This window comes from Cinclus cinclus, chromosome Z (assembly GCF_963662255.1).
Source record: "Cinclus cinclus chromosome Z, bCinCin1.1, whole genome shotgun sequence".
In the NCBI taxonomy this organism is placed as follows: domain Eukaryota; kingdom Metazoa; phylum Chordata; class Aves; order Passeriformes; family Cinclidae; genus Cinclus; species Cinclus cinclus.
Genome location: NC_085084.1, coordinates 71696525 through 71723694, shown reverse-complemented (window position 1 = coordinate 71723694; position 27170 = coordinate 71696525). Strand labels below are relative to the sequence as shown.

Sequence of the window (27170 nt, the reverse complement as noted above, 5' to 3'; positions counted from 1 at the left end):
TTATTTCTGCTTCTTTGTCAGTAGTCTATTTTCATCACCAACAAGCCACACATTTGCTTGTAAAGTCGAAGTACACTGGGCTAAAACAATTAGCAGAATGGTACCAGATGAAAAGGGAGGCGAGCCAAAGGATGCAGACAAATCACTCACCATGATATTTCAAAAGTCATGGCAGTCAGGTGAAGTACCAGGTGACTGGAAATATGGAAAAATGGTTCCCAACATTAAAAATTATATAAAGGAGGACCCCAGGAACTACTGACCTGTCAGCCACTCCTCTGTGCCTGGGAAGATCACGGCACATACTCCTGGAAGCTGTGCTAAGGCACAGGGAGGACAGGGAGGTGACTTGGGACAACCAACCAAACTTCACAACAGTTAGACAAGTCCTGCCTAACCAATATAGTGGTCTTCTGTGATGGAGTGACTGCATCAGTGGATGTGGAATAGTTACAGATGTCATTTATCTGCACTTCTGTAAAGTCTTTGACGTGGCTTTACGACCCCACAACATCATTGTCTCTAATTTGAAGAGAGATGGATTTGATTGCATAGACTGTTTGGTAGATGAGGAAATGTTTGGTAGAGAGGTTAATGGTCAATGGCTCAGAGTCCCAGTGGACATCAGTGACAAGCCATGTCCCTCAGGAGTCTGTACTGGGCCAGTGTTACTTGATATCTTCATTAATGACATAGATAAAGGAATCCAGTGCACCCTCAGCAAATTAGCAGATGACACCAAACTGAGTGGTGCTGTTGACACCACTGAAGGATGGAATGCCATGCAGGGGGACCTGGACAAGCTCAAGAAGTGTGTCCATGGGAATCTGATGAGGTTTAACAAGGCCAAGTGCTGGTGCTGAACCAGGGTCAGATCAACCCCTGGTATCAGCACAGGGTGGGCATGAACAGACCCAGAGCAGCCCTGCCCAGAAGGACTTGGGGGTGCTGTGGGTGAGAGGCTGGACATGCCCCAGCCATGGCACTCACAGCCCAGAGAGCCAAACGTGTCCTGGGCTGCATCCAAAGCCCCATGGGAAGCAGGGTAGGGAGGGGATTGTGCCCCTCTGCTCTGCTCTGCTGAGACCCACCTGGAGCACTGCATCCAGAGCTGGGGTCCAGCACAGGAGGGACAGGGACCTGTTGGAGCCAGTCTAGGGGCTACCACAATGACCAGAGGGATGGATAACCTCTCCTATAAGGAAAGGCTGAGAGAACTGGGTTTGTTCGGTCATGAGGAGGCTCCAGGGTAACCTGATTGTGTACTTCCAGCAACTGACGGGAGTATTCAATATAAAAGGACTTTTCACAAGGGCATGTAGTAACAAAACAAGAGAGAATGGCTTCAAGTTGAAAGAGGGAGATTTAGATTTGGTAGATTTGTTCAGGGAGAAATTCTTTACTGAGGGTGGTGAGGAACTGAAACAGGTTGCCCAGAGAAGTTGTGGATGCCCCATCCCCATAAGTGTTCAAGGCCAGGCTGGATGGAGTTCTAAGATACCAGTGGAGGGTATTCCTGCCCACAGCTGGAGGCTGGAACTGCATGATATTTAAAATCCCTTCCAAACCAGGCCATTCTGGGATTCTCTGACCATCCACAGAAACAGTGGTACTCCCTGATGTCCCTAATGAGCAAAGCCCTAAGGGAAGTTAAGACCTTTGTCAGAAAAAAAGCTAACCACCGCTAAATGGTGCAAAATAGTCCACTCAGCATGAAGATGCCTGAAATGAAAGGCACCACAACATGCTGTACGGAGCAAAGGATCTAGGGCTCATGAAGTATAACTTAAAAAAAAAAATAAAAAGCAGCTTTCAAAAACAAGCAGTTTTCAAAACAACTTTCTAAAGAAGTTGGTGCCATTCTGATGCACAAGAAAACAGTATAGCTTGATGCATGAGAATAAGAAAAAAATTAGTGCCAGCCTGTGGTCCAAGTAAGTGTACCTAAAGTACATCCTCTAAATTTATAAAAGCTCTTAACTTGAGGGTGATTAACAGTTTGGCAGACACTTGCACCATTGCCACTGGCTTCAGAATTATAGGAATCGCACTATGAATAGTACCACACTGCTGTGAAAGTAGTAGCAGACAGCAAGTTATAAGATCACCCTATGTTTCTCTGTTCTCAGATGTTATCAGATAATCATGTGTCATCCAGAAACAGGTCACTGCTTATCATAAGCAAATTCCTTTGATCTAGCAATATTCTATATGGAATAGGACACCAGATGATGATGATTAGTTTCCATCTTTGATTAGTTACAGTTGAAGGAAGGCGTTAAGATTTTTTTAGGTTTTCACTCCAGATGGAAGTAGTATCTGTTATCAGCTGTATTATGTGAATGTGGGAGACAAAATGAAGACTTCTGAAAGGAACAGGAAGAAGGAAGGGCATAGAAAACAACAGGACATAAAGGAAGAGGGTAAAAGGAGAACACAACCAGTCTGTTTCTGTGGAGAATGAAAGGACTTTTGAGAGGCATCTGCTATGCATCAGTAGCAAGATACAGGATAAAAGCACAGAGAGTAGTGGCTCAGGATCAAACAAAGACAAGTCCAGGAGGGAAGAGTGTGTCCTGTATTCAATGCACCAGAGCTTAAGGAGAGTAGTTTAGCAGCCATCAAATTCATCTGCACGCACACAAAAAAGTTCAGCTTTCAATCAGGAACCAGTCTTGCCAGTGGGCAAGTCAGGATATCAAGAGTTGGGCAAAATAAAAACTTATTTATTAATGTTAAGTATTTTAATTTAGCAGTAGTTATGTGGATATATAAATGTATATGCACACACACATACATATATATACATAAAGAAAATTGTTGCTTTATGGGCATTATTTTATACACATATTTTTCAGTTGCTTTTCCAACTCCTTGTTTGTTCTAATACAAAGACAGACTCTCAATCAACACGTGCTTGTAATAAACTGCAAGTGATAACTACAACACTTACCTTTTCATCTGATAGCCATAAGACAAACAAATAAAAACCGGGCATTAAACATAAGCAAACCTCTCTCCTGCTTCAGTTCAGGACAAACCAGAATCCAAACAAAGCAGCTCATATAAAAGATTTTCTCAGTAGTGCAACATCAAACCTTTCATTGCAAAGATATTTAAATTTATGTGATGCCTTTCCCTACACCACTGAGATAAAATCAACTTTAAACACAGTTTTCTTTAGACAGAATCAGTTTTCCCATCACTGACTGGCCAGAAGACTGACTCAGTTCCCTTCTCTTCTGTTGTAGATGAACCTATACTTATTGGGTCAGCCTTTAATTGCTCAAGAAAAAGGACCCAAACTAACCTGAAAAATGAAAGAAAGAGAATGTTACTAAATTTCTCAACAGACATCATAATGACTTCGGTCTGCTGTGTCTCATTTTTAACTATGAAGGCTTTATTTCATAGCTATGTTTGAATTCTCAAAAGTCATCAGAAAAGGCAATTATATTTTGGTGGTTTATAGCAGTGTAATTTGACAGTAGGGAAAGGCAATATGAAAGAATGTGAAATCAGTAAAACATTATTTTGCCATAACACAGGAGACAGGATTCACCTTCTCATTCATTACCTAAACTGTAAAATAATCTTCTCCCACCAGTAAACAAGTCATACCTAAATATTATGTTTCCTGCACGATCAGCCTTCCATGCCTTCACAAGAGCAAAATCTCCTGTAATCGATTTCTCCAGAATAAAGTGACGGCCATCAAACTCCCTCACCTACAGAGAAAAGTACAAAATTGAGATGTAGGTTTCTTCCAACAGATTTCACCTGTGATACTTATTTTAGTGGTTAATTTTGCTGAGTATTATATTTCAACTTATTTTTGTACTCCATAAAGTTTTAACTGAAAAACTTATCTGTATGATAACAGAGAGGTATGGAAAGGCTATAAACCCCAGTTTTATCATAGTGTCTCCAGTGAAACATCAAGAGAATCCATATTCCTCCTGCTTCATCTGCTGGAATTAGATATGCTTTGTCCTGCATATCTACCAGCTAACCAAAAACTAAGTGTTAAAGGAGAATTACTGAATAGGTTCATAAGCACTGCCCTCCATCAGAAGCCCCAAATCCAAAATGAAGTCAGTTCAAGATAGACTACGCAAATCTTACCATCTAACAGGCTGAGTTTCACCTGGTTTTCCCTGCATTTATGATCAATAATTGCAATGAATGATACTGTGCCTGAAGCCAAAATAAGAAACAAGGAAAGAGGTAGCATTTTAATCCTATAGAGAGAGATTAAAGACTACTTCTCTTAACAATGTGGAAGGTAAAAGTAGACACAAATATTACTTCAGAGGTTTTTAAAATTACTGAAAAGGATAGGAAGTATGAGAAAAGTGTATCAGATGTCAGTTTGCCAGTACCATAAAAAGAGATCTGAGCCTTTATAAAATGACACTTCTGTGCAAAATGGATGTGGAAAATGTAATTGAACAAACCATGCTAGTCATGTTATTAGCACCCCATAATTATTAGACTGAAAGTAAGGGATGTTTCCCAAGAAATGTCAAAAGAAAAGCAAATGAGGAAAAATGTTATTAAAATGATAAGCTATTTAATGAACAAAACTTTTCTGCAAATGGTAAAACTTCGTAATGATGTATGCAGTTAAAAAAGGAAGAGAATAAAAAAGACAAGACAATGTTTAGATTATGCAAATAGTCATGTACAAAACACATGAAAATCATGGGTTAGGGCGGAATTACCTTTACCCCACAAATGTTCTTGAGGTGAAATTTAATGTTGTATGCAACCTAATTGGAACACACAATATTACTCCCACCCATTTCTTAAAGAAAAATTATGGCACTGAGATATCTCTTCCCTTCTCCAAATTCTACATCCAATCTCAAAATGAAACCCTTGCTTCTCCCTTGAGATCCACAGTCTTTTTATTTCTTTGCACTTTAAAAACAGAGACTAAATTGTATTTCAGATGTTGGGAAATGCATTTCCTGAAATTTATGTCAACTGAGCTCTTTCCAGTTTAACATGAGAATGCCCCATTTCTTCTGAGGCTGAAGCTCCTTGTACAGCTGCAGGGCTGCTTGCTGCATAGTGCAGTATTTAAACAGTACCTGCCCCACTAACAGGAGATTGTTCTCAAACAGCTCTATGCACTACAGTGGCATGGTACAAAATTTTGTTTGAATACACAGCAAACCTGGTCAGAGGATGGCCAAGTGAAGAGCAATTCAGCAAGGCAGGCTTTCACTGGGACCAGGTCTTGATGCTAAATCACTCTATAACTGTAAAAACTTCTTTAACAAATCACAGAGGACAGCAGTAAGCAGTGGAAGCAAAGCCAATGTGTCTGGTACAACATCCTGTTAACTTAATACAGTACAGTTAAACTTAATTCCTTCTTAAACTCCTGTTTATCTTGTAAGTATGTTAGAAATTAATTTTCCAGTGCTGAAGGCTTCCTAATGGCAATCAAACTTCTTACCTCTCTTGGCTGGCTGGCAATGGCAATGGTGCCATCTGTGTTGTACTTGATGGGTGCACCCCCTTCCTGCACCAGTGTCCCATAGCCAGTACTGGTGTAAAATGCTGGGATTCCTGCTCCTCCTGCTCTAATACGTTCAGCAAGTGTACCCTATGGAAAACACATTTAAGAAATCATCATTGGGGAACAACAAATCAAACTTTGATTAATAGCTTTCATTAACTTTATTTTATATCCCGTTGTTTGTAGCTTTTCCTTCTGTACAGAGTAGACAGATGTGATCATCTACTTCTTCCTCACATTTTAGAATTCCAGCGTGGGACTACTACTGGATATGGCAAGAAAAGCTTGACACACAGTCATGAACTGTTCAAGTTGACACTGTCATACAACTACCTCCCAAATACCAGGGCACAGCACTTGACTCTGCCTCCTCTCTTTCAGTTTGTTTCCCAAACCATTATTCTTGAGAATAGTACAGAGTTCTTTTTCTCCTTCCCACCTGGCAACATATCCTAGAAGGTTTTTCTTCTCTGACAATCGTAAATATTGATGTTCATTCTTCAGCATTCTAAGAAAAACTTCAGAACCCCCTACTAGTTGAAACAGCCAAGCATGGCAGATTGAGAAAGGAAAAGGGAATCAAATGATCTGGGTTGCCCATGCCAAGAATACCAAAAAGCTAAAAGAGTACTTTTTATACTATCCTTGACCACCCTGTCTGCACACTTCTCTATGTCCAGCAATTGTACAGGATACTAAAAGCAAAAATTCCTAATTTGCTTTAATTATGGACATATGGCCAAAGGTGTGTGTTTAGTCATCATTAGTGTCATTTCCTGGATTTTTTTTTAATATATTTTCCTGGATTCAAAGCAAGACAAGAACATTGTGGTCGATTATCCAGTTTAACAACCTCTTCAACATGGATTTTATTTTCCCAGGTATCCTGCAAGAAGCAAAATGGCTTCTGGTTGGTTTTCAAATGGTGGCAAGAGGAAGATGCAAACCATGTAACGATACAGAGTCCCATATTCTTAGCATTTGCAGATCTCACAGTGACCTCTCCCTTACTGTGAAACAATAATACAAAAGTCTCCCATTTTGCCTAAGGTTATACCAAACTATTTTAGGAAAGACTATTTTTCTTTACACAAATATTTCAAATCCCCACCTCTCCTAGCAAGTAATAGAAATTCACCTTACTGATTCCCATTATATACTGTAGACCCATTATTTCCATGCTGGATCTACGTAGCCTATCTGTAGTTCAGAGAGCCAACTATATATCTAAGACGCTCATGGTCCTGTAGGCAAAAGTACTGAACATTAAATAGGAAGGAAAAAAATGCATTGTGAGATTTGTGACATTTGAAACCTTAAACATGACAAGTGTCTGACTATTTTCAGGTCTGCTGACTGGGTATAAAAAGAATTTTTCCACTCAAGTCTGTAATTCTAAGAAACATTCTCTCACAGCATCCTCACAGGCAAGTTCAAGAAGAGTGGATTGTATGAGAGGCAGTGAGATGGACTGAGAACTGGCTGAACAGGTGATCCCAGAGGGCTGAAAGCAGTGTCACAGGATCTAGTAGGAGGCCTGTCACTAGTGGTGCCCACCAGGGGCCAATACTGAGCCCAGTATTGTTTAACTTACTCATCAATGGCTTGGAGGAAGGGCAGATGCCTCCTCAGCACTCCCTGGTGACACAAAGCTGGGAGGAGTGGCTGATACCCCAAAGAGCTGTGCAGCCTTCAGAACCCTTGACAGGCTGGAGTGATGGGTGGAGAAGAGCAATCTGAAATTCAGCAAGGGAAAATCCAGGGTCCTGCAACTGAGGAGGACTGGGAAGCAGCTCTGTGGACAAGGACCTGGGGGTCCTGGTGGGCAACAAGCTGACCATGAGCCAGCAGTGCCCTTGTGGCCGAGACCAGCGGTACCCTGGGGTGCATCAGGAAGAGCATCTTTAGCAGGTCATGGGAGCTGACCCTGCCCCTCTACTCAGCCCTGATGAGGCTGTGTCTGGACTGCTGTGCCCAGTTCTGGGCTCCTCAGGACAAGAGAGACATGGAACTCCTGGAGTGGGTCCGGGAGTGAAGGGTAACAAAGATGATCAAGGGACTGGAGAATCTCTCTTAGGAGGAAAGGCTGAGGGAGTGAGCCTGTTCAGCCTTGAGCAGAGGTGACTGAGAAGGGACCTTATCAATGCCTGTAAGTGTCTGAAGAAGGGCTGCCAAGAGGAGGCAGCCAGGCTCCGTACAGGGGTCCTGAGCAATGGAAAAAGAGGCAAGTGGCAGAAACCAATGTACAGGAAATTCCACCTGAACATAAGGAAGCAATTATTTACTGTGACACTGACCACACACTGAAACAGGTTGCCCAGAGAAGTCATGGTGTGTCCCTCACTGGAGATATCCAAGCACCATGTGAACACTGTGCCGTGTGCTCCAGAATAACCCTGATTGAACAAAGAGGTGGACCAGACAACTTAATGTGGGTCCTTCCAACCTGACCAATTCTGTGATTTACAAGAGAAGGAGCTCAAGATAGTGTCCTTAATAAAAATTTAACACACTTGTTTTTCCCATAAAATTATATAAATAGCTGTTTAAAGCCCAAATTTTATGTGTCACCTCTGAAAATGCCATGCACTAACATGCTGTAGGCTCTAAAGTTAGAGCACATACTTCACAGAAGTTGATCTCAATAGAACTTAACTGATATTGATGATTTTAGGATGTCATTGCATTCATGCTATTTGGATAGCTTGGCGGACCTAAAATAATTAAAAAGACAGTGCTAAAAAGTAGAGTTTTAAATTTGCTTGTAACAGTATGCACAGATTAATTTCGTTAAGAGTTAATGACCAAGCCAAAAGGGGTTTTGACTCACAAGGAACGAAATCCCCAAATTTGATTCCTATCCACTAGATGGCAGGCATTGCACATGCAACATCCCCAAAACCTGACACCAAGACGGGAACGGAGCAGTTCCTTGGCTTCCTTCCTTTTTATATAGGTCCACAGTGCTGAGCATACTTTATGCCTTTTTCTACAATCTTCAATAAAATCTGCATATGTGTGTGTGTATATATATAAACTTCAGATGAATACAATCTATTATTAATTAATTAATTAATTAATTCCATTAAAGGAATTCACACAAATAACAGTCAGTCAATTCTGAACAGATGCATGACCCTAAGATGGTGCATTGGCTTTGCAAGGTTTTGGTAGCTAGAGTGGTGGTTTCTGTGAGAATATGCCAGAAGCTTGCCCCAGTGTCCACAGAACCAGTGCCAGCTGGTTCCAAGGCTGAGCCCATCAGCAACAGTGGAACTGCCTCTGGCACAGCATACTGAAGGAGAATCTCTTGCACAGGTGTAAGTGCATCCAGAGCAGAGAGGAGTGAGAATATGTGGGAGAAACAGCTCTGCAAGGTGAGTCAAGGATGAGGGTCAGGAGGTGCTCCAGGCGCCAGAGCAGAGATTCTCCTGCAGCCTGTGACAAGACCCCACTGAGGCAGCTGTGCCCCCGCAGCCCATGGTGGCCCACATGGAAGCATAAATCCATCTGAAGCCCCTGGAGGAGCCCATGTTCAAGCAAGTAAATGCCTAAAAGGAGGCTGTGACCCCATGGGAAGCTGGTGCTGGAGCAGGCTCCTGGCAGGACCTGTATCCCCATGGAAAGAGCAGCCCATGCTGGAGCAGGTTTGCTGGCAGGATTTGTGACTCCACAGGGGATCCACACTGGAGCAGCCTGTTCCTGAGGAACTGCACTCTGTGGACAGGACCTGTGCTGAAGCAGTCTATTCCTGAAGGACTGATCCTATGTAAGGGACCCATACTGGATAGCAGGAGAGCATGAGGCATCCTCCTTAGCATGAACAACTGCACAACAAATGATGAACTGACAACAACCCCCTATTCCCTCCTCCCCCTGTGCCACTAGCAGGGAGGATGTAAATTGTGAATAAAGTTACAAGCGGGAAGAAGGGCAGCTTGGGGTAAAGTGTGTTTTGGAGAAGGGGGTATTAAGATTTGGTTTTACTTCTCTTAGCCTGCTCCGATTTGATTGGTATCAACTAAATTAAGTTCCCCAAGCTGAGTCTATGGTGCACATGATCATAACTGGTAAGTGATCTCTCCCTTTACTTATCTCAACCCATGAGTCTTTTGTTGTGTTTTCTCTCCCCTGAACAGATGAGGGGAGTTGAGAGGCTTTGGTGGGCCTGGAGGGCAGTCAGGGTCATCCCACCACAGATGGCAAGTGCCTTTTGCACACAAGCAAAACATCTGGATTTCAAAACAACTTTGTAAGAGCATTTAAGCATTATTCTACTCAATATTTTAGATGAAAAGGAATCACCAGTTTCTTAGAGACACTCCTTACCTGTGGTGTAAGCTCAACTTCCAGCTCACCAGATAAATACTGGCGTTCAAATTCAGCATTCTCTCCAACATATGATGACACCATGCGTTTTATCTGCTTTGTCTGAAGCAGAAGACCAAGTCCAAAATTGTCAACGCTGTGTAGAAAACATAAAAAAAAAGCACTTGATGAGCTGTAATGATTTAACAAGAAAGAACCGAGTTATCTCCCCCCCACATAAGGAATTGAAAACCAAAAATAAACAAATTTCAGCTTTTAGAGGGTAAAACATCAAAGCTACAATTAAAATTTAAGATTCCAATGTCCAGACCTCATCTCTTCCAAGGTACAGAACACACCCAAAACATCTGTTTAAAGTCTTTTCACATGTTAACAGCTAAAAATACCAGCTTGACATGTGGTGTTATTTTACATATCTGCTCCTTTAAAAAGCCTTACCAGATTGATAAAAAATCAGACATGGCTTCGAGTGAACAAAGATATATTTTTATTTACAATCCTGCTCACTGGGATTGTGAGTGATTGTTTAGCAGCCCAAGGAGAATGACACATTGATATTTATGATGCTAGTTTCTCTACCAGGCAAGAGAATGTTAGTATTTAATTTTTTTTTATTATAGTAAACAATTTAATCTCTTGCTAAATAACTGCCTATTCCAATAAAGGATTTGGGCACTACAAACAAGATTTTTCTTGTCTGTGTCAACTGAAACTGAATGCCAGAGATGTTACACAACATTTTTCTTGTGCCAGTGCTTCTAAAATTCTGATATCCTTCATGATGTTTATTATGCCATATTGAGTACTATTGGATTAGGAACATTGCTCAGGAGCTCTTCAACCAAAGTTGCTCTGTAAAATTGCTACTTCAGTTAAAGGAAATATGAGGTTAATATATAAATATGGAAATAAACACAAATGATATTATAAAAACATGTTTCTTTCACTTTTCCAGCACATTATGCAGGATGCCAGCAGACTGGTATATGTGTGTGAACCTCCTCTATATTTGTGTTGGTTTGTGCACCATATAAGCAAAGAACTCAGACCTGCCAATCTCTCTACACAAAAGATGCCATGATCCAGAATTACTCACAAAAAATAATGTATATCTGACATAAGCTGGCTCAATTCAATGACTTAATTACCCACACAATGGCTTGACATTTCAGGACAAGAAATACAGAAAAATATTACAATGATCCTTTAAGATCTCAAGTATTCAGCTTTATAATTAACACACATGTTCTTGCAATATATTAATCCTGTTGAAAATACCCTTCCTGAAGAAGACCTCCAAAAAAGACCAGATTAAAAAGCTTTACTATATGCAGTACTCATTTTCAAGTATAAAAGTGGTCATGCTTGCCAGCCACAGCGCAGGCTGCGGTGCCGCAGGTGAAGGGAGAGGGGCTGAGCGAGCAGGACCAGCACCAGCTCTTCATCTCCAACCACAATACTCCAAGAGCTGCATGGACTAACATGCAGTCTCAATGCCTTCACAACTGCATGCATCATGAGCACTATTTTAAGGTTAGGACTATTTTTAGGAAATGACCCACTTCAGTGCATACTCAAGCATTTTAGAATCTGGATGAGAGGAAGTGAAACAAGCTTTTCTGATCTGGTTCTCTGAATTTATTCTATGTTCTCTAGACTCAGAAGAATGTGATTTATTATAAAAACTTGCTCCACTCTCCATTTCTGACTGATTAATAAAAAGTTAAAAATCTAACTGTGATGCAGCTTCCAACATGTTCTGGTGCCAAATCCATGGGACTAAAATGTGCGTTGCCTAGAAACAACCCATGTTTCTAATTCCCCACAAGAAAAAATCCTCTAGTTTGAAACCAGAAAAGCTGAGAATAGAGAAGACAGTGGGCGAAAGAGATCAAAAAAAAAAAAATTAAAAAAACAGAATTTCCTGTTTAGATTAATCCAAAGCAGGACAATTCCTCTCACATGAAAACTATGAAACCCTGACCTCTCATTATAAAAAGGTAGTAAACAAATGTAAAAGACCAGCCAACATCTGATGGCAGTTAAAGGGGTTGGTGTAACTATGGCACTGTGCGGTAAAAGTACAGAATTAAGACAAAACTGTGCAGTGCTTTCTAATGCAAGAACAATGGGAAGCTTCTAGTTAATTAGTCTAGAATAATGGGAAGCTTCCTGAACTGCTTGCAAGCCAGAGTTAGCCATTTCTATGTATCATTCAGGTGGTTAACACCACTCTTACCATTAAAAAACTTGGAAGTTACCAAATAGAAACAAATATTTGTGCATTAAGACAATTAAATACTGTATGTATGTATAAATGTATGCATTGATATAAGAAAGGATGAAAACAGAGGGTCAGGAGTACATTTGAAATTCTTAAAGAAATTTCTGCTTCATTTCACTAAGATCCACAATCCTTCCTCCTACATTCTCAGAAGCAGCTACTGAAGCATTCTGTCCTTAACAGTATTTTGCATATCATTCTGCAGGATTCCATGTGGATACCCTTGTATTCCCTGATCTACTACTGTGAGGTATCTTCTATCAAATGAAACTCAGTATTTACAAAGAAATTAAGCAGAAAGTTGAACAAAGGTTGTTTTGTTACACTCAGGCCAAGTTGCTCCTCACCTCTTAAGTCACTCTTTCTTTCTCTTCTCCTCAAACGCAGCCAATTTGTTCAAAACCAAAATTGCTGTGAGGATCTGTTACTGAGCACACAGGTCATACACAATGTTATTTCCCTAGCACAATGAGAACAGGAATTTCACCTTTCAAAAGTCAGGCACCAGGAGGCTCTGCCTGCCTGGTAATACAAAATTACTTCAACTCCCACATGCATTTAATCTTCAGAGCAGCAGCACAAAATCCTGTTGCCATTACTCATATATGGCTTTTCTTAGATGCATATTTCTTTAAAGAAAACACACTGCCATCCCTCTCTTTTAATGATGCAATCTGTATGCAGGTTTCCAGCTAAAATAACCATTGTGCTTTCACATGCATCAGTTTTCATCTCCCTCCAAAAACCCATTTTGAGCACTTCAGCCTTTTTTTATGTTTCCTATGTTTTCCTCTTACAGGTCAATGTCCCAAGAAACATACATTTCATACAGACAACACTGTTCTCACTCCTATTTTCCTACACTTTGTTTTTTATGTAACCTCTATCCCAGATTGCAAATTTCGAAAACCCTCTGGTTTATGGATATTTCTTTCAGTATAACAGTTCTATGGAAATTTTAAGTGATTAGTTCTCCTTTTATGTATTTTGGTTTTTTTTACTCGATTGTGTTGTTTTATGCACAAGAGCTTTTTGAACTTTTCAGCTTTAACTAAGTTTACCCTCAAAATGTTACCTATAAAATATTGTCCTTGCTAGCAATGCTCTGCCTATCAAAGAGCAACCATAAAAAGAAAAAAAGAATCTTTACTGACTGCATGAAAAGAACACATCCCATATACCTATTTCAAAACTAGATTCAGTCCTTTAAAAATTAAAACAAATGTAAATGCAGTAAGAATGTGCTGCCCTAGATAGGAAGGAAGGTGTGGTAGAAGTTGACATAGTTGTTACGTGTGCAGTCAGAAAAGAGAAAGTACAACCAGTGCTAGACAGTGAATGCATTCTTTCACCCTCTGAATTGTTTGGATTTCTAGAAGTTTCTCCATTCTGTATTAAGATGAAAAGTGAATAAACCAAATACATGAAACACATATAGGAAAAGAGAGCTAATTAGGCATTCATCAAAGACATCAGTGACCCAACTTGCCCAAACTATGGAAGCAGATAAGAAAAAATAAGGAGCTCTGACTGTCTAGCAATACATTGATTCCTGTTGTTTTGTCTCTCTCAGACCTACAAAAACTTCCTACCAAAAACTGTCTGCCTTTTCTAATTTAAAAAAATCAGCCAAATACGACTCTCAGACAGGTCTAGCTCACAAATCTCCAGTATACTGGAAGAAGTCAAAGGCAACATGTTGGTACATCACTGCAGCAAAAACAATCTGCTGCTCTCAGCCCTTCTTCTTTGGTGGCTCAAGCATAACACATTCTACATCATCACAGGGAAGGAGATATTACCTAAGTTTCCAACCCGATAAAAGCCTCACACACCAACAAGCAGTTCATAGCTCGATGAAGCAGGAAATAGAAATTTGCATTCTTATGCAGAAAAAAATGGCTAGCTGGAATGCCACACACTCTGGCACCAAACATACAGTGCCTTATTGTTGGGGGGTTGTGAGTAAAAGGAGACATCACAAGACAATTACATCTCTCCCCTCTCTGCCTTTGTAAAGACACTTACTTGTTTCTAAAAAAAATGTGGTGTGGTCCAAACAGACTGGCTGCCTTTACCAGATGGAAAACAGCAATAATTAGAATGAGGGCCTCCTTCTAGATTTCTTAAAGAGACAGCTTCCTTTACTAATTGTTCAAAGATTCTCCAGAAGCTGATACTCCTGGGAGATTTCACATGACCAGAAATCATTATTTATGAAATATTAACATTAATAACTTGAGTTTTGGAGAATTAAAACACATTGGCCAAGGAGCTAACATGATACACCACCTGATCTTTCTCATCTCATAATCTGGAGACTGGAAAGATAGGAAGGTAAAACTACATCACCCCTGAAGACTATGGACTGAGAAGGAAAAGCACGCAAGAGGAATCCTGGGGCAAATCTCCACTTCAGGCAGAAACTAAAGTTTCTGCAACTAGCTGCTCCTGAAAAAAAAATGCACATAAATGGTTGGTTCTACTCCTGGAAAACATTTTATGTAAAGACAGTTTCTGGAGACAGACAAGTAGTCTTTTTAGGCCTTCATCAGCTCCAAGTGTTACGTAATGACGCATGAAACTTGATAACAGAGGGACCTGTTCCAGAGCTAGAAATTTTCTTGGCAATAGGTTAGGAGTGGGGAAAGGAAACAATTTCCTCTGACATTCTCCATGTAGATGAGAGGCTGATTTTATTTGCAACATCAGCTTTTCAGTATTCAAAAGGATTTGCTCCAATTTACATGCAATTATGCTTTCTGACAGAACCACAATTGGTCAGGAAGACCAGATATGCTTCCAAACTAAAAAGAATGCATCAATCACTACCTGCATGGCATTTCTTAGTAGCAGAGTCTTAAGCTACCAGGCTGACAGGGGTGCCTGACTATAGCATGATATTTTACCAACATGAAAGTTATGTGGATAGAGTGGATATCACCTGAGTTCTTAGGGACACACATTCTTAGGCCCACAAAAATAAAGTATAATCCTGGCAGCACCAGAGAGATCCTTAACAGCCTTTGTGCAGAAAATTAGTAAATGCCTACTAGATGGTGTTTGCCAGAAAACACTTAATAAAAGTGCAGGCACACCTAGGGCAAAATTAATGCAGACAACCAGTCATATAACAGTTCTTTATAACTAATCCTCCCCAGTCTTACACCTGGCTCTTAACAATGAGACTATGTCCCACAGTAATTTGCCCATGTGTTACACTGTAAGGTTACTAATGAGCCAGCTCAGATGGTATTGTGTTTCTCCTTCTTGGTCACTCATTTCCAGAAGAGTACCAAGAATGAGAACAAGATGAGGAATAGGAGTTAACTAGAAGAGAGAGAAAAACAAATTCATCTCATAGAAAGGTAAACTATTCAGAGGTGTAATGCTTAGTTGCCTTGTTGTTTCTCATTTTGTCTTTAGTCAAATGTCTTGACTGTCTTCAGGCACCTTCTTTTCCTAGGACATTTTCCCATATGTCTGATTGCAAATTGCTTAATGGAAACATAAAAAGAGAGGATAAAGCTCTCTGGAGAAGCTCTCTGAAGACTGAAAAAAGAGGAGGAAGAGAGTAGTATGGGTACTGCCATATGCTATGGCAGTCCTGTTCAGGAGACAATGAGAGAAGGAAGGAGGGAAGGAGGGAAGGAGGGAAGGAGGGAAGGAGGGAAGGAGGAGGGAAGGAGGGAAGGAAGGAAGGAGGGAAGGAAGGAGGGAAGGAAGAAGGGAAGGAAGGAAGGAAGGAAGGAAGGAAGGAAGGAAGGAAGGAAGGAAGGAAGGAAGGAAGGAAGGAAGGAAGGAAGGAAGGAAGGAAGGAAGGAAGGAAGGAAGGAAGGAAGGAAGGAAGGAAGGAAGGAAGGAAGGAAGGAAGGAAGGAAGGAAGGAAGGAAGGAAGGAAGGGAAGGCCACACTTGTGGAAAATCACAAGGCCCTGTGCACAAATTAGTGTGCCTGATCCTTACGCTCCCTCTACTCCCTCTCTGCACTGAGTGCACTGGACCCTTGTCCTTCTGCTACTGCACTATTCTCGTGGGAACTCTGTCCTCTCTGCTCTCATAACTTCATCTCGAGTCTCACAGAAAAACGGCAGTATTGTTCCTCCACCACCCTCCTCCAAAAATTATGCCTTTCTCCTGTGACAATGATGGGTGCAGGCATACAGGCCAGGTCTATGCAAGGCAGAAAAATTCTGAAGAGAAGAAATACTGTACATTGCATGGTTACATCAGCAGCAAAGTCTCCTCTGTCCACATTCTTTTCTGGTATGAAATGGTGTACTGTGTTTTTATGATAACAAGTAAACCAATTCTATTCAGAACTTTCAAAATGTACCGTATTTTTCCTTCACAGAGAAGTTACATGGTATAGAAGTAATCTAATAAATTAATTAATTTCATCATGAATGCATCACACTTCAAAAGTCACCTAGCAGAAAGATAGGTTTAAATTTACTTGTCGCTTTTCTATAACCAATTCCTCAGCCATGCTGAGTTCTGTATCTATTTTTTTCTCATTTGTCATCCCAACCAGAAAGTTATGTCGACAGCTGATTTCCCAATAGTTACACGTATCACAATGTTAGTACAATTTGCCCTGCCAAAATCCTAAATAACCTCCACACTAAAATTAGCTAGATGACCTAGGCAGATTTTCAGGGATTTGGAGTTCATACAGTGTCAGCAATTTAACAGCTGTAATAAAGCATCTGATTAGAATCTTATAAAGAATGCAGACAATTTGTTAAAAATCAAATAATTAAATTCACTGAAAATATATAATCTCCTGATTTTGGCAACTTGCCATGTGCAGGATTTTACATAACTTCACTCTTCTCTCTCTACCAAGAAAGGTAAGAGTCACTGGTGACCTTGGGTTTTTTTCTGAAAGTACATTTAATATAGAATACTTAAAGAATTTCTTGTGGATATACAAGATGCATAGACACTCCGAGTGTCACCTTGATCCCATCCCTGCGTACATACAAGCCTCCTTGCCAGCTCCTCAGACTTTTTTAGTTACATTTTAACTTTCTGAATCAAGAAATTATTAAATTTGTTCCACTAAAACCACTCAGTACCTAATACTATACGGAAGAACTTCACAACCTTCTGTGAATTTAAAATGAAATTTCCACATGATGGTATTTTTTATATACACATTTACATTTGAATATGTTTTTAATAAGTGTAAGTAATATAAAGACAGACAGAGAGACAGATACATAGATAGATATTTTAGTAACAATTGCAGTGGAATTAAGCCACATAAGTTACATGAAAGAAAAAACAGAGAATCCACAGCAAAGATGGTAGACACATTCTGGTTTAAGAGAAACATACCATTCATTCAAAGCCATGACTGAAAAATTAGATAACTGTAAACTTTAATTTGGAGAACATTTATCAAACCTGTCTTAAATCTGAATTATTTAATTGCTAAGAATATAAAGGTATCTTTTGTGTTTTAGAATATGGGGTCCAGTGAGTTCACCACTGCATCTGATCCCATAGACTGCTGCCTTTTGGGGATTTGGGAACCATGAATAGCCCAGCCAATTGGGAAAACGAGCATTACGTGTAACAGTGCTAAATAATGGCACTCAGGCATCATGCTCAAAAGTGCAAAATGCTTATCTCAAAGTCATCTTTTCTTTTGTAATCTATAACATTAAAAGACCTTCAAAAGGAATAGAGACCAAAGGTTCAAAAAGCTGCTGATGCCTCATAAGAACACAGTCTGAAACTGTGATAATCTGACAGATGCTGTCAATCTCCTTTCAGATGACTACACAGGTGATAAGCAATTAAGATCTTAACTCTGACTTCTCTATTTTTAGTGCAAGTGAAAATCTTTTGTTCCACACTACTGCATTCAAAAAGGATGCATTTCTAAGTCTCAAAAGCAGACAAAACCCAAATTTGATAAAACAATCAGACCACACACACAGTTATCAGAAATAATGGGCTTAATTTTCACTCTGCAAAATTCAGGTAGTAGATACAATAATAATGTTGACTTCAGTATGTGATTGTAGCCAAAATTATTTATCCATTTTATTAAGCACAATTAATTAAAAATAATAATTTCATGCACTTTTAAAAAACTTTAAATATTTGATTATGCTGATAGTTCTTTTGCAACACAGATCCTGAAACAACAGGTAGCCTGCATTAGGAAAGTCTTAGCATAGGCTGAGCCAAAACATCTAAGTCCCAAGTTCCAAGTAACTTGAAATCAGTGTGCAGCAAAATACCATGAAGTTACATGGAGATAATACTGGCAAATGTGGAACAAACCAAATTAAAATAAGAATGAAGAAAACCTGTACTAAAATGGGTTTTGGTAGCCTACTGAGATAGAATACTCTCAATTTACAGGGTTTACAAAAACACAATTTAAATAAAGTATTTACAGCATGAAGATTATAAGCAAAACTAGTTAAAAGAGAAGGTGAGAGAGGCTGTATTTTAGAAGCACACCTATCTATCATGGTTATATTGCACTATTGCCCTGGTTCACAAGCTTCAGTTTCCCCTGCAGCAAGTTGTGTAAATACCAGAGGCACTGAATATTTGAACTGCTTCACTTTCAAACACATTGCCTTGTTTGGCTTGGCAAAAGAGTAACTGCTCTTAAAGGTGCTGTTTCACTGGCTAGCACACAGCATGAGCACAAGCTTAATGTGGAGCAGCAGACAGTAAGCTGAGCAGTGTGACAAAGAGCACCCCTTACAATACTGTACAACCTGTCACTGAAAAGCCTTAAACAGGATTTCACCAGCTAGCATTTACATTATTTGTACAAGCTTTTGCAGGAGGAATCTCCTCCCAGTTACACCACAGCAGAGAACAATAAGTAAGATGTGAACTTATATCCTACTCCTTTAAAATTGTTTTCAGACACTGCCAAGCATTTCTAGGCTCTGCTGAACCTTGTTTCCAGCTAGAAAATTTGGCAAGAATGCTTCAGGACTTCCTAATTACTGTTTTCCCTCAGATGTAAGCAAACCGCTGTCTCCATTGCTGCTATTTTAGTTATAAACAGACAGCTCTGTATACCATTCCATGGTTCTGGCATATTGAAAGGCATGTGACTTAATCCATGTAGCTGCACTGCTCTCCAGAAGAGGCTGTCTGTCTGTGAACTTGGCTCCTTCCCTGCTCCAATTACAAGCTGCCTGCTACCCCCTGCAGCACGAGAAAACCTGACCACAACCAATTACCTCCTATTTGCTGGAAGAGCTGGAGAAGAGAAAGCAGCTGCAGTCAAGAAACTGAAACACAGACAGGCATCAACTGCAGCACAAGGTCACCAAAGAAAAGCACACTAAACCAGACGGCAATTGAAAGGGACAAATTACTCATCCCACAAAGTGCCTGACAGCTCAACATTACAGGAACAATTCACCCTTTGAATACAACTGCTATAGGCTATATGACTGCTGTGCTACTTCAGTTGTAAAGGCATTTATTAGCGTTGCAATATGTGATAATACCACTATACTTTTGGATATGGTGTTAGAAGATCCTAAGAAGATGCCTGATATTAGAAAAGCATGCTTTTTGACAGACTAATTAGAAGATTAGAAATTGTATCCATTTCTGTGATGAGAATTCTGACTTTTATTTCTGATGACAGCTGTATTTTAACCTGGTTCCCAAATACTACCAAACTATAGCAGGCCAAGTTCCACACGGCAGTGATACAGTAAATAAAGATAGATTAAAGTTATTTTATTATTAATTAAACTTCAAAATAAATTATACTCTTCAACAGGAGAGAAAAATTTGTATTTTTGCAAACTAGATTTTAGAAAAAACTCTAGATGCCTTTGAGTATTTTCAAATTTTTACACTATTCTGTGAGAAACTCTCCAGGCTTTCATGAATGTTCATACAAAACCAGTTTCAATCCAACAGAAATTAAATTTTGCTTTCCTGCCCAGCAGCCAAGAGTTTTACAGAAATCACTTCCACATCAAAATCCAAAGACCTTTCAGGAAATTTAACTTTATTTCAACAAAAATTAATTCTAACCAATGACATCAGCAACTATATTTAGAATACAATACAAAATGTCTTCTTTTTCACCCTATTCCATAGTGCTCCTCTTTCTACTTTTTCTCATATTCAGACTTTCACCTCCCCCTACGGAACATCTGTGCAATCTCTCTGTCTGCAACTATATTGTGTTATTCAAAAATAAGACTATTAGGAAAGTTAATGATCTCTAATGCTTGATCTTTCCACTCAAAATTATTTCTGTCTCTTTCCTTCTCTTTTTTATCTTCCAGCAGAAATTGTTTCCCTCAAGATTCTAAGAAGCTTAAGTTTGACTGTGTATGTAACAAATACCAGTACAAATAATCTGTTATCCAATGAATAAGCAATTAATATTTTGCATATTAACATTTTTAATTTATTTCATTTATATTTTTATCAATGCATTTCAACAAAAGTGGTTGTAGTCATTTCTCTATATGGAGACCATTTGATGTTGTGGAGGTGACTACAATCAACAGCTTGTGTAAAAATTAGCCTGAAGGAGAAGATGAGAAATTATATGTGGAAGAAACATCCTCAATTTCAACCCCCCATGAATTTCTTAAGGGGTGAAAATTTTTGAAAAATAAATCAAAAATATGAAGACCTGTTGTAATGCACATTCATGGTTCTAAAGACTCTCCATTTTTTCATCATAGACATTCTCCATTATTTTTGTGTTGCTTGGAGTTTTTTTTAAATTAACAGAAATACAGTAAGAGGACCAGAAAGCACCAAACTGAGTTTAAAAACTATATCCCTATCTGGAACTTCACAAAAACACACGTATTAACACTGAATCACTAACACTACATTTAAAGCCTCTAAGTTAGACTTTCCAGTTACAGTCAACCAGTTAAATATACATAAACATAAATATTTATAGTAATATAACTGCAAATCTCTACAGCATGACAACTGGTTCCTGACAAAGTCGAGTATACACATAGTACTGAACTTCCTGGGCTCCTTCCAAAAATAACACTTTCAAATCAAGTTGTCTGGTTAATACGAAAATTATGATGGTGAAAACAAAGGTTTCTTTCATATGCATCAGCATTTTCACATAACTGGAATCTTTAGTCTGTAGTTATTAAACCACAGACACATGAATACCTACCCTGCATTGTTACTGACTGCTGTTATTCCCTTTACTCCAGTCTTCAGTAAACCCCCAATGAGGTTCTCAGGAATCCCACACAATCCAAAACCTACACAAAATAAAAAAAATAAAAATTGATTATGTAACAAGTGTTTGAAAGAACACAGAATATTCAGAAGTATAGGAATTAAAAATATTTTCTAAGTAGAACAAGCTCCTTACTCAACTAAATCAACATTTCCAGAAAGAGATGGCCCCTAGTACTGGAATCTCCCACTCACCAGACACTTCCCAGTTTGGATGAAAGCTCTCTACCCATCAGAGCTGGCCTTTAGGAAAGCGCTCCAGGGCCACAGCTCTCCTTATGTGTGTCCTCAACCCTGTACTCATTATTCCTCCTTCTCTTTCTACCCACTCAACCTTCCTATCCTTGCTGCACATCCCATAGCTTAGCCTGTAATTAGATGATAAAACTTGGGAGTCTGAACACCCTTAGGAGAATATCTGCCTGGAATCACAGTTATCTAGATCTCCACCAAGGCACAAGAGCTTCACACTTCCACCTATTATGCAAGACTTCAGTACCTCTAAAATTAAATAACATGTCACACTACAAACACCACCTTTCCACACAATCTCAGAATCAATTAGGCTCTCAAAGACCCCTGAGATCATCAATTCCAACCTATCTTGGCCTCAAATCTTCTTTTCTTCACAAAATAGCAACAACAACAAAAGCAAACTAACAAAAAAAAAATTCCTGTAGAAGGAACTTTCCTTCCTTACACATCTCCACTGAAGTGTTTTACAATGTTACATTCATTACATCTGCAATATTAAAACAACCTAAGAAATAGATAAATCACTTTCTTTTTAAATGCAGATTGAACAGCATAAAACTGTGGAAAGCATCTACAATATCCAAAAGCTCAAGTCACAGTGAAAATTTGTGTGATGAAACTCAACTCTTCTGGAAATGCCGCACATAAGCATTAAGTGTAACAGAGATAAGTATTATCTTTACTTCCTAACACAGAAACAGGTTAAGCAATCTGTTCAAGGTCACAGAGACCCAGAAAGAAGGCAGACAAAGCATATAGAGAATAATCAAACCAAATTGTATTTATTCACCATGTGAAATAACAGTGCTATCTTGAAAATTCCCAAGCTCATTTTCTGGATTCAAACAAATAGAGTCCAGTTTTGCCCAGTGGGGAAAAAAAACCCTATTTTTCTGAGGCTTTTTCCCCTTACCTATGACACAACCTGGATTTTCTCACTGAAAGTGTATGCCACTCATGAGCAGAGTAGGAAACTACTTGTTTAAAAAATCATGCAATTCCATGGATTCTCAAATTAGTTAATAGTAAAAGAAACAAGGTAAATGACTAAAAAGTATCTCATTAACATAACATGACTGCACCTATAAAGAATTTAAATATTTACCGCCAACAAGTATAGTTGCCCCATTGGGTATATCTTTTACCGCTTCAACAGGATCAGTGTAAAATTTGGTATTGCGATGACTGCTGGTAGAAAAATAGCATCCACAAATCTGCAACAACAATAGAAGAAATAAGTGAATGATCAAAAGGCATAATACAGAAGCTTTGCAATGAAGACCATGCCTCTGGCTAGATACTGGGGGAAAAAGATACAAAAAGATATTGCTACTTCAGTAAATACTAAAGGGTGGGGGACGAAAGGAGAGCAGGGCAGAGAAGGAGGAAAGTAAAGTGCAGGTCTCCAAAACAAGAGAATTCTATCCTTGAATTACTGATAAACTGTGCCTTTCTGGGAACAGATTTACAAATGCAATTCCTCAGCGCAAGCTGGAGCCATCTACAGGCATCTTAAACCTATATATTGCTATATGAGCTTCAAGGACATCCAGACATTAAACACAAACAGAAACTATAGAAAAAAAGAAAACGCCACCAAAATTTGAGTGGAAGAGGAAGGACAGCATTGTACTGGCAGTATGGTATGTGGGGTTATCCTTCCATAGAGTGAACTCTTCCCCAGTTTCCTTGTGCAGTCTTAGAGCTTTCCAACACAGCCTTAGAGACTCTCATGCTGTTGAAGAAGAGCCCAGAATCAAGAACACTCCAAGAAATGTATGAAATATGGAGGGCAAGAGGAAAAGCAATACAAATCCAACCCCCACACCTGGACCTTGCAGTGCAAAGCCATTACACAGTAGTCATCACAACTTATATATGTATTGTTATGCATTTAGATCACAGTTACCTTTTTTCTCTTTAAGTATTTCCCATTACTACTACTCAAGTGCTTGTTCAGGCACCAGAAGAAAAATTGACACCTAAGTCACTATGTTGAAACAGTCTCATTAAATTCAGAAAATCTGGAAGCTAAAGTACTACCTACTGGTGTTGCAAGTTCTAGCTTGAAAGCAGGAGTGAAAAAAATTTATATTGTGAAAGAGGGAGAAAAATTAATAAATAAACAAGGCAATCTATATATTTTGAAGATAATAGTCCAGTTCTTCCCTGAAGAGTTATCTTACGAGTTACCCACAATTACAACCAGGGCAACAAATTTTGGCTCTATTTCAGTATTACACAAGCTGTTCTCTTTTTATAATTAAAGCTGCAAGAGTTTATACTGAATATGAAGAAAACCTTTCTGAATAGAAGCTTACCTCCTTCCCAGTAGAGACACTGGAATTCCCCTGCTTTGAGAGACTCAATAAAAAAATCAGTATGTGGGTCATAAGAAACAATGTCATGTGAGAAAACCTAAAACAGCATTCTGCATGCCAAATTATACCATGAATTTTTCTCCACTGATCCATGGTACTTGAAAAGTCACAGAGTCAGGCACAGTCCCTTGAGACTTCCCTGAGGGAAACACTGTGCCCATCTTTAAAAAGGGTAAAAAAGGAGGACCCCAGGAACTACCGACCTGTCAACCTCACCTCTGTGTCTGGGAAGGCCATGGCACAGCTCCTCCTGGAAGCTGTGTTAAGGCACATGGAGGACAGGGAGATGATTTAGGACAGCCAGCACAGCTTCACTGAGGGCAAGCCCTGACTGATCATACTAGTGACCTTCTGTGATGGAGTGACCACAGGGGAAGAGCTACGGGTGTTGCAGACAGGTAAAAGGTATTATGAAAGAAAGGTCTTAGAAAATATGGTTTAGACCCTGCTACCCTAGCCAAGCTAGAAGTAACTTTTAAGTTCCCACAAGAAAGAATCAGAGGAATTAAAAGTTAGTTAACACAACAACTATTCTGGTCTGCACTTGCATAAACAATCATTGAAGAAGATATGCAAACTTCTGAGTGAAAGTGAGTATCTTAGCAGGTATGCACGAAACACCTTCTAACCAATGAATTGATTAGCAAAAATACTACTAGCCAATGGGAGTTCAACACGAGGTCTGTAAAAACTGTATAAAATGCATTATGCGAATAAAGAATTAGCTTTTCTGCATGAAGTAACTGAGACCCAGATGATTATTACAACATTACAGATTCATCTGCACTTCTGTAAAGCCTTTGACATAGTTCCCCACAGCATCCTTGTTCCTAATTTGGAAAGACATGGATTTGATTACATAGATTTGGTGGATGAGGAATTGGTTAGATGGCCACATCCCAAGGGGAGCGGCCAATGGTTCAGAGTCCTGATGGATACTGGTGATGCATGGTGCTCCTCAGGGGCTGGTACTGTGACCAAGACTGTTTAATCTTCATCAATGACAAGGAGAGATCAACTACATGCTCAGCCAGTTTGTAGGTGACACCAAGCTAACCAGTACAGCTGATAACCCTGAGAGATGCAATGGCATACAGAGGGACCTGGACAAGCTCAAGCAGTTGGCCCATGGGAATCTTACAGGGTTGCAAAAGGCCAAATGCTGGTGCTGCACCTGCATCAGGGAAATCCCAGGCCTGAGTACAGACTGGGAGAGGAACTCATTGACTAATTAGAGCTGCTGGTGGGTGAGAGGCTGGATGTGCCCCAGCCATGGCATTCACAGACCAGAAAGCCAAACTTTGGCTTTCTAGGCTGCATCCAGAGCAGTGTGGCTGGCAGATTGAGGGAGGGGACTCTGTTCCTCTGTTCTGCTCTGCTGAGACCCACCTGGACCACTGCTTCTAGCTCTGATGTCCTCTGAACAGGAAGGACATGGACCTACCAGAGCAGGTCCAGAGGACTATTAAGTTCTAGCAGCCCTGGGAATCACAGTACAACAGTGCTGCAAGAAGGCTTGAGGGCTAGGGCTGGAGGGAGGCCATGCCTCTGCTGTGTCCCTGTACGCACGCATAGGAAAGTATTTCAGAGGCCATGTGGTGCCTTTTCTTTAACCTTCCCAACTGTGTGCCACAGTGGTGAACAGAGTAGCACGAGTTACACAAGTATGCATTCGTAGGTTGGATGTCTCTAATGAGTGTATCTGCTCTTCTGTCCTAAATATGTTCCTCTTATAGCCCCTTTCCTACCCACCCCATTGTTCAAGAGCAATGGGCTTTCTGGTACCCAAGGCACCAGGGTTCACCTATGCTTCCCTGCATACTGAGGCAGCAAGCTAAGACCTCAGGAACTGGCAGCACTTCTGGCAGGCTTAAGAAAGCAACGTGGGCACACATGAGCTCCTTCCTAGAATAATCAACAGAATTTAATTATCTGGAAAAGCAAAAATATGACTTAGTAAAACAAAACCTGAAAATGTTAAGTTTTGTCCATATGGATATCAGGATTAGTAAACACAAGCATGAGAAGGTGAGCTGTTTCAACTAAAATAAATTAAGAAAAGCCACAGAGACACTTCTGACTGAAGAGATAAAAAATAAGTTTGCTATGGTTACATGTGGGCTGGAAACCATTAAATCTGTGAGGTTTGGCAGAAGCTTCCTATAGGAAGGGAGCTGCACAGCGGCACAGCACACGCTTCTGGATAGCAGTAGATGGCGGGGCTGCCAGCGAGCTGTGCACACCTGCTGCCCACCTCCGGGAGAGGAGGCGGTGAGAGCAGCACGGGAATGCACAGTAACACACTAACTGTGCTGCCTTTTTAAATGATGGGGATCTAAATAAATAATAATAAATTAAATATTAAAACAAGACCAAAAATCCTCAAAGCCAACTCTCCATGCCAGCCTCTCAAGGTCACCGCATCCCCAGCCCCGCCGGGCCCGGGCCTGCGGCGGGGCCGCTCTCTGCCCTCCCTTCTCCCGCCGCCCGCGGGGCTGCCGCGGGACGAGCCCCTCAAGAACAAAGCCATCGCTTCCCCGCGGGCCGGGAAGCGCCTTCCCCGGGGCCGCGGGGCGGCCGCGCACCCCGGGGCTCGCCCGCCCCTCGCCACGCACGCCGGTCCCCGCAAGGTCACCCGGCGAGGCGGAGGGGCTCGAACCCGCCTTCCCCGCCGGCCCTGGCCCTCACCTCAGCCCTGCGCACGGCGGGGAGGAGGATGCGGCGGCCGAGGGGCGGCAGGAGGAATTTGAACGCCGCCATCTTCGCGCTGCGCGGCAGCCGGGGAGCGGAGCGGGGTCGGGAGCCGGGCCGGGCTGGGCGGCGGATGCGGGAGCCCAAGGCGGGACGCGGAGAGCAGGAACGGCGGGACGGAGGAGCCCGGGGCGGAGGGAGGACGAGGGGCTCGGCCCTGACGTGCGCTGACGTCGGTGCGCCCGAGGCGGGGCCGCCGACCAAGGGGGGCCGGCGGGCCGAGCGCCTCCGGTGTCCCCTCGGCCGGACGCTCCGTCCGGGACCCGGGAGAGCTGTCCAGCCGTCCCTCGGCTGCCGAGCGCCGACAGCCCGTCCGGGCGCTGTCCCACGGGAGGGAGCAGCCCCCATTCCTGTGGCTTCCACTGATACCTCCGCTCCATCGTCAGTGGGTTTCTTCATAACAAAAA

General features: G+C 40.8%; 1 protein-coding gene across 2 annotated transcripts in view; it reads right to left on the bottom strand.

Annotated features, from left to right (window-relative positions):
• Window positions 1-26860, bottom strand: part of OXCT1 (3-oxoacid CoA-transferase 1) — an 84488-nt gene extending 57628 nt beyond the window's left edge. For both annotated transcript variants that reach the window (XM_062513267.1, XM_062513268.1), the window contains exons 1-6: window positions 26701-26860; window positions 22737-22845; window positions 21309-21399; window positions 9860-9995; window positions 5468-5617; window positions 3622-3728 (exon numbers count right to left, since the gene is read on the bottom strand). In XM_062513267.1, the coding sequence (XP_062369251.1) occupies window positions 3622-3728; window positions 5468-5617; window positions 9860-9995; window positions 21309-21399; window positions 22737-22845; window positions 26701-26772 (665 nt within the window). In that variant the 5' untranslated portion in view covers window positions 26773-26860. The remainder of the gene's footprint in view (window positions 1-3621; window positions 3729-5467; window positions 5618-9859; window positions 9996-21308; window positions 21400-22736; window positions 22846-26700) is intronic.
• Between the last annotated feature and the right edge of the window lie 310 nt (window positions 26861-27170).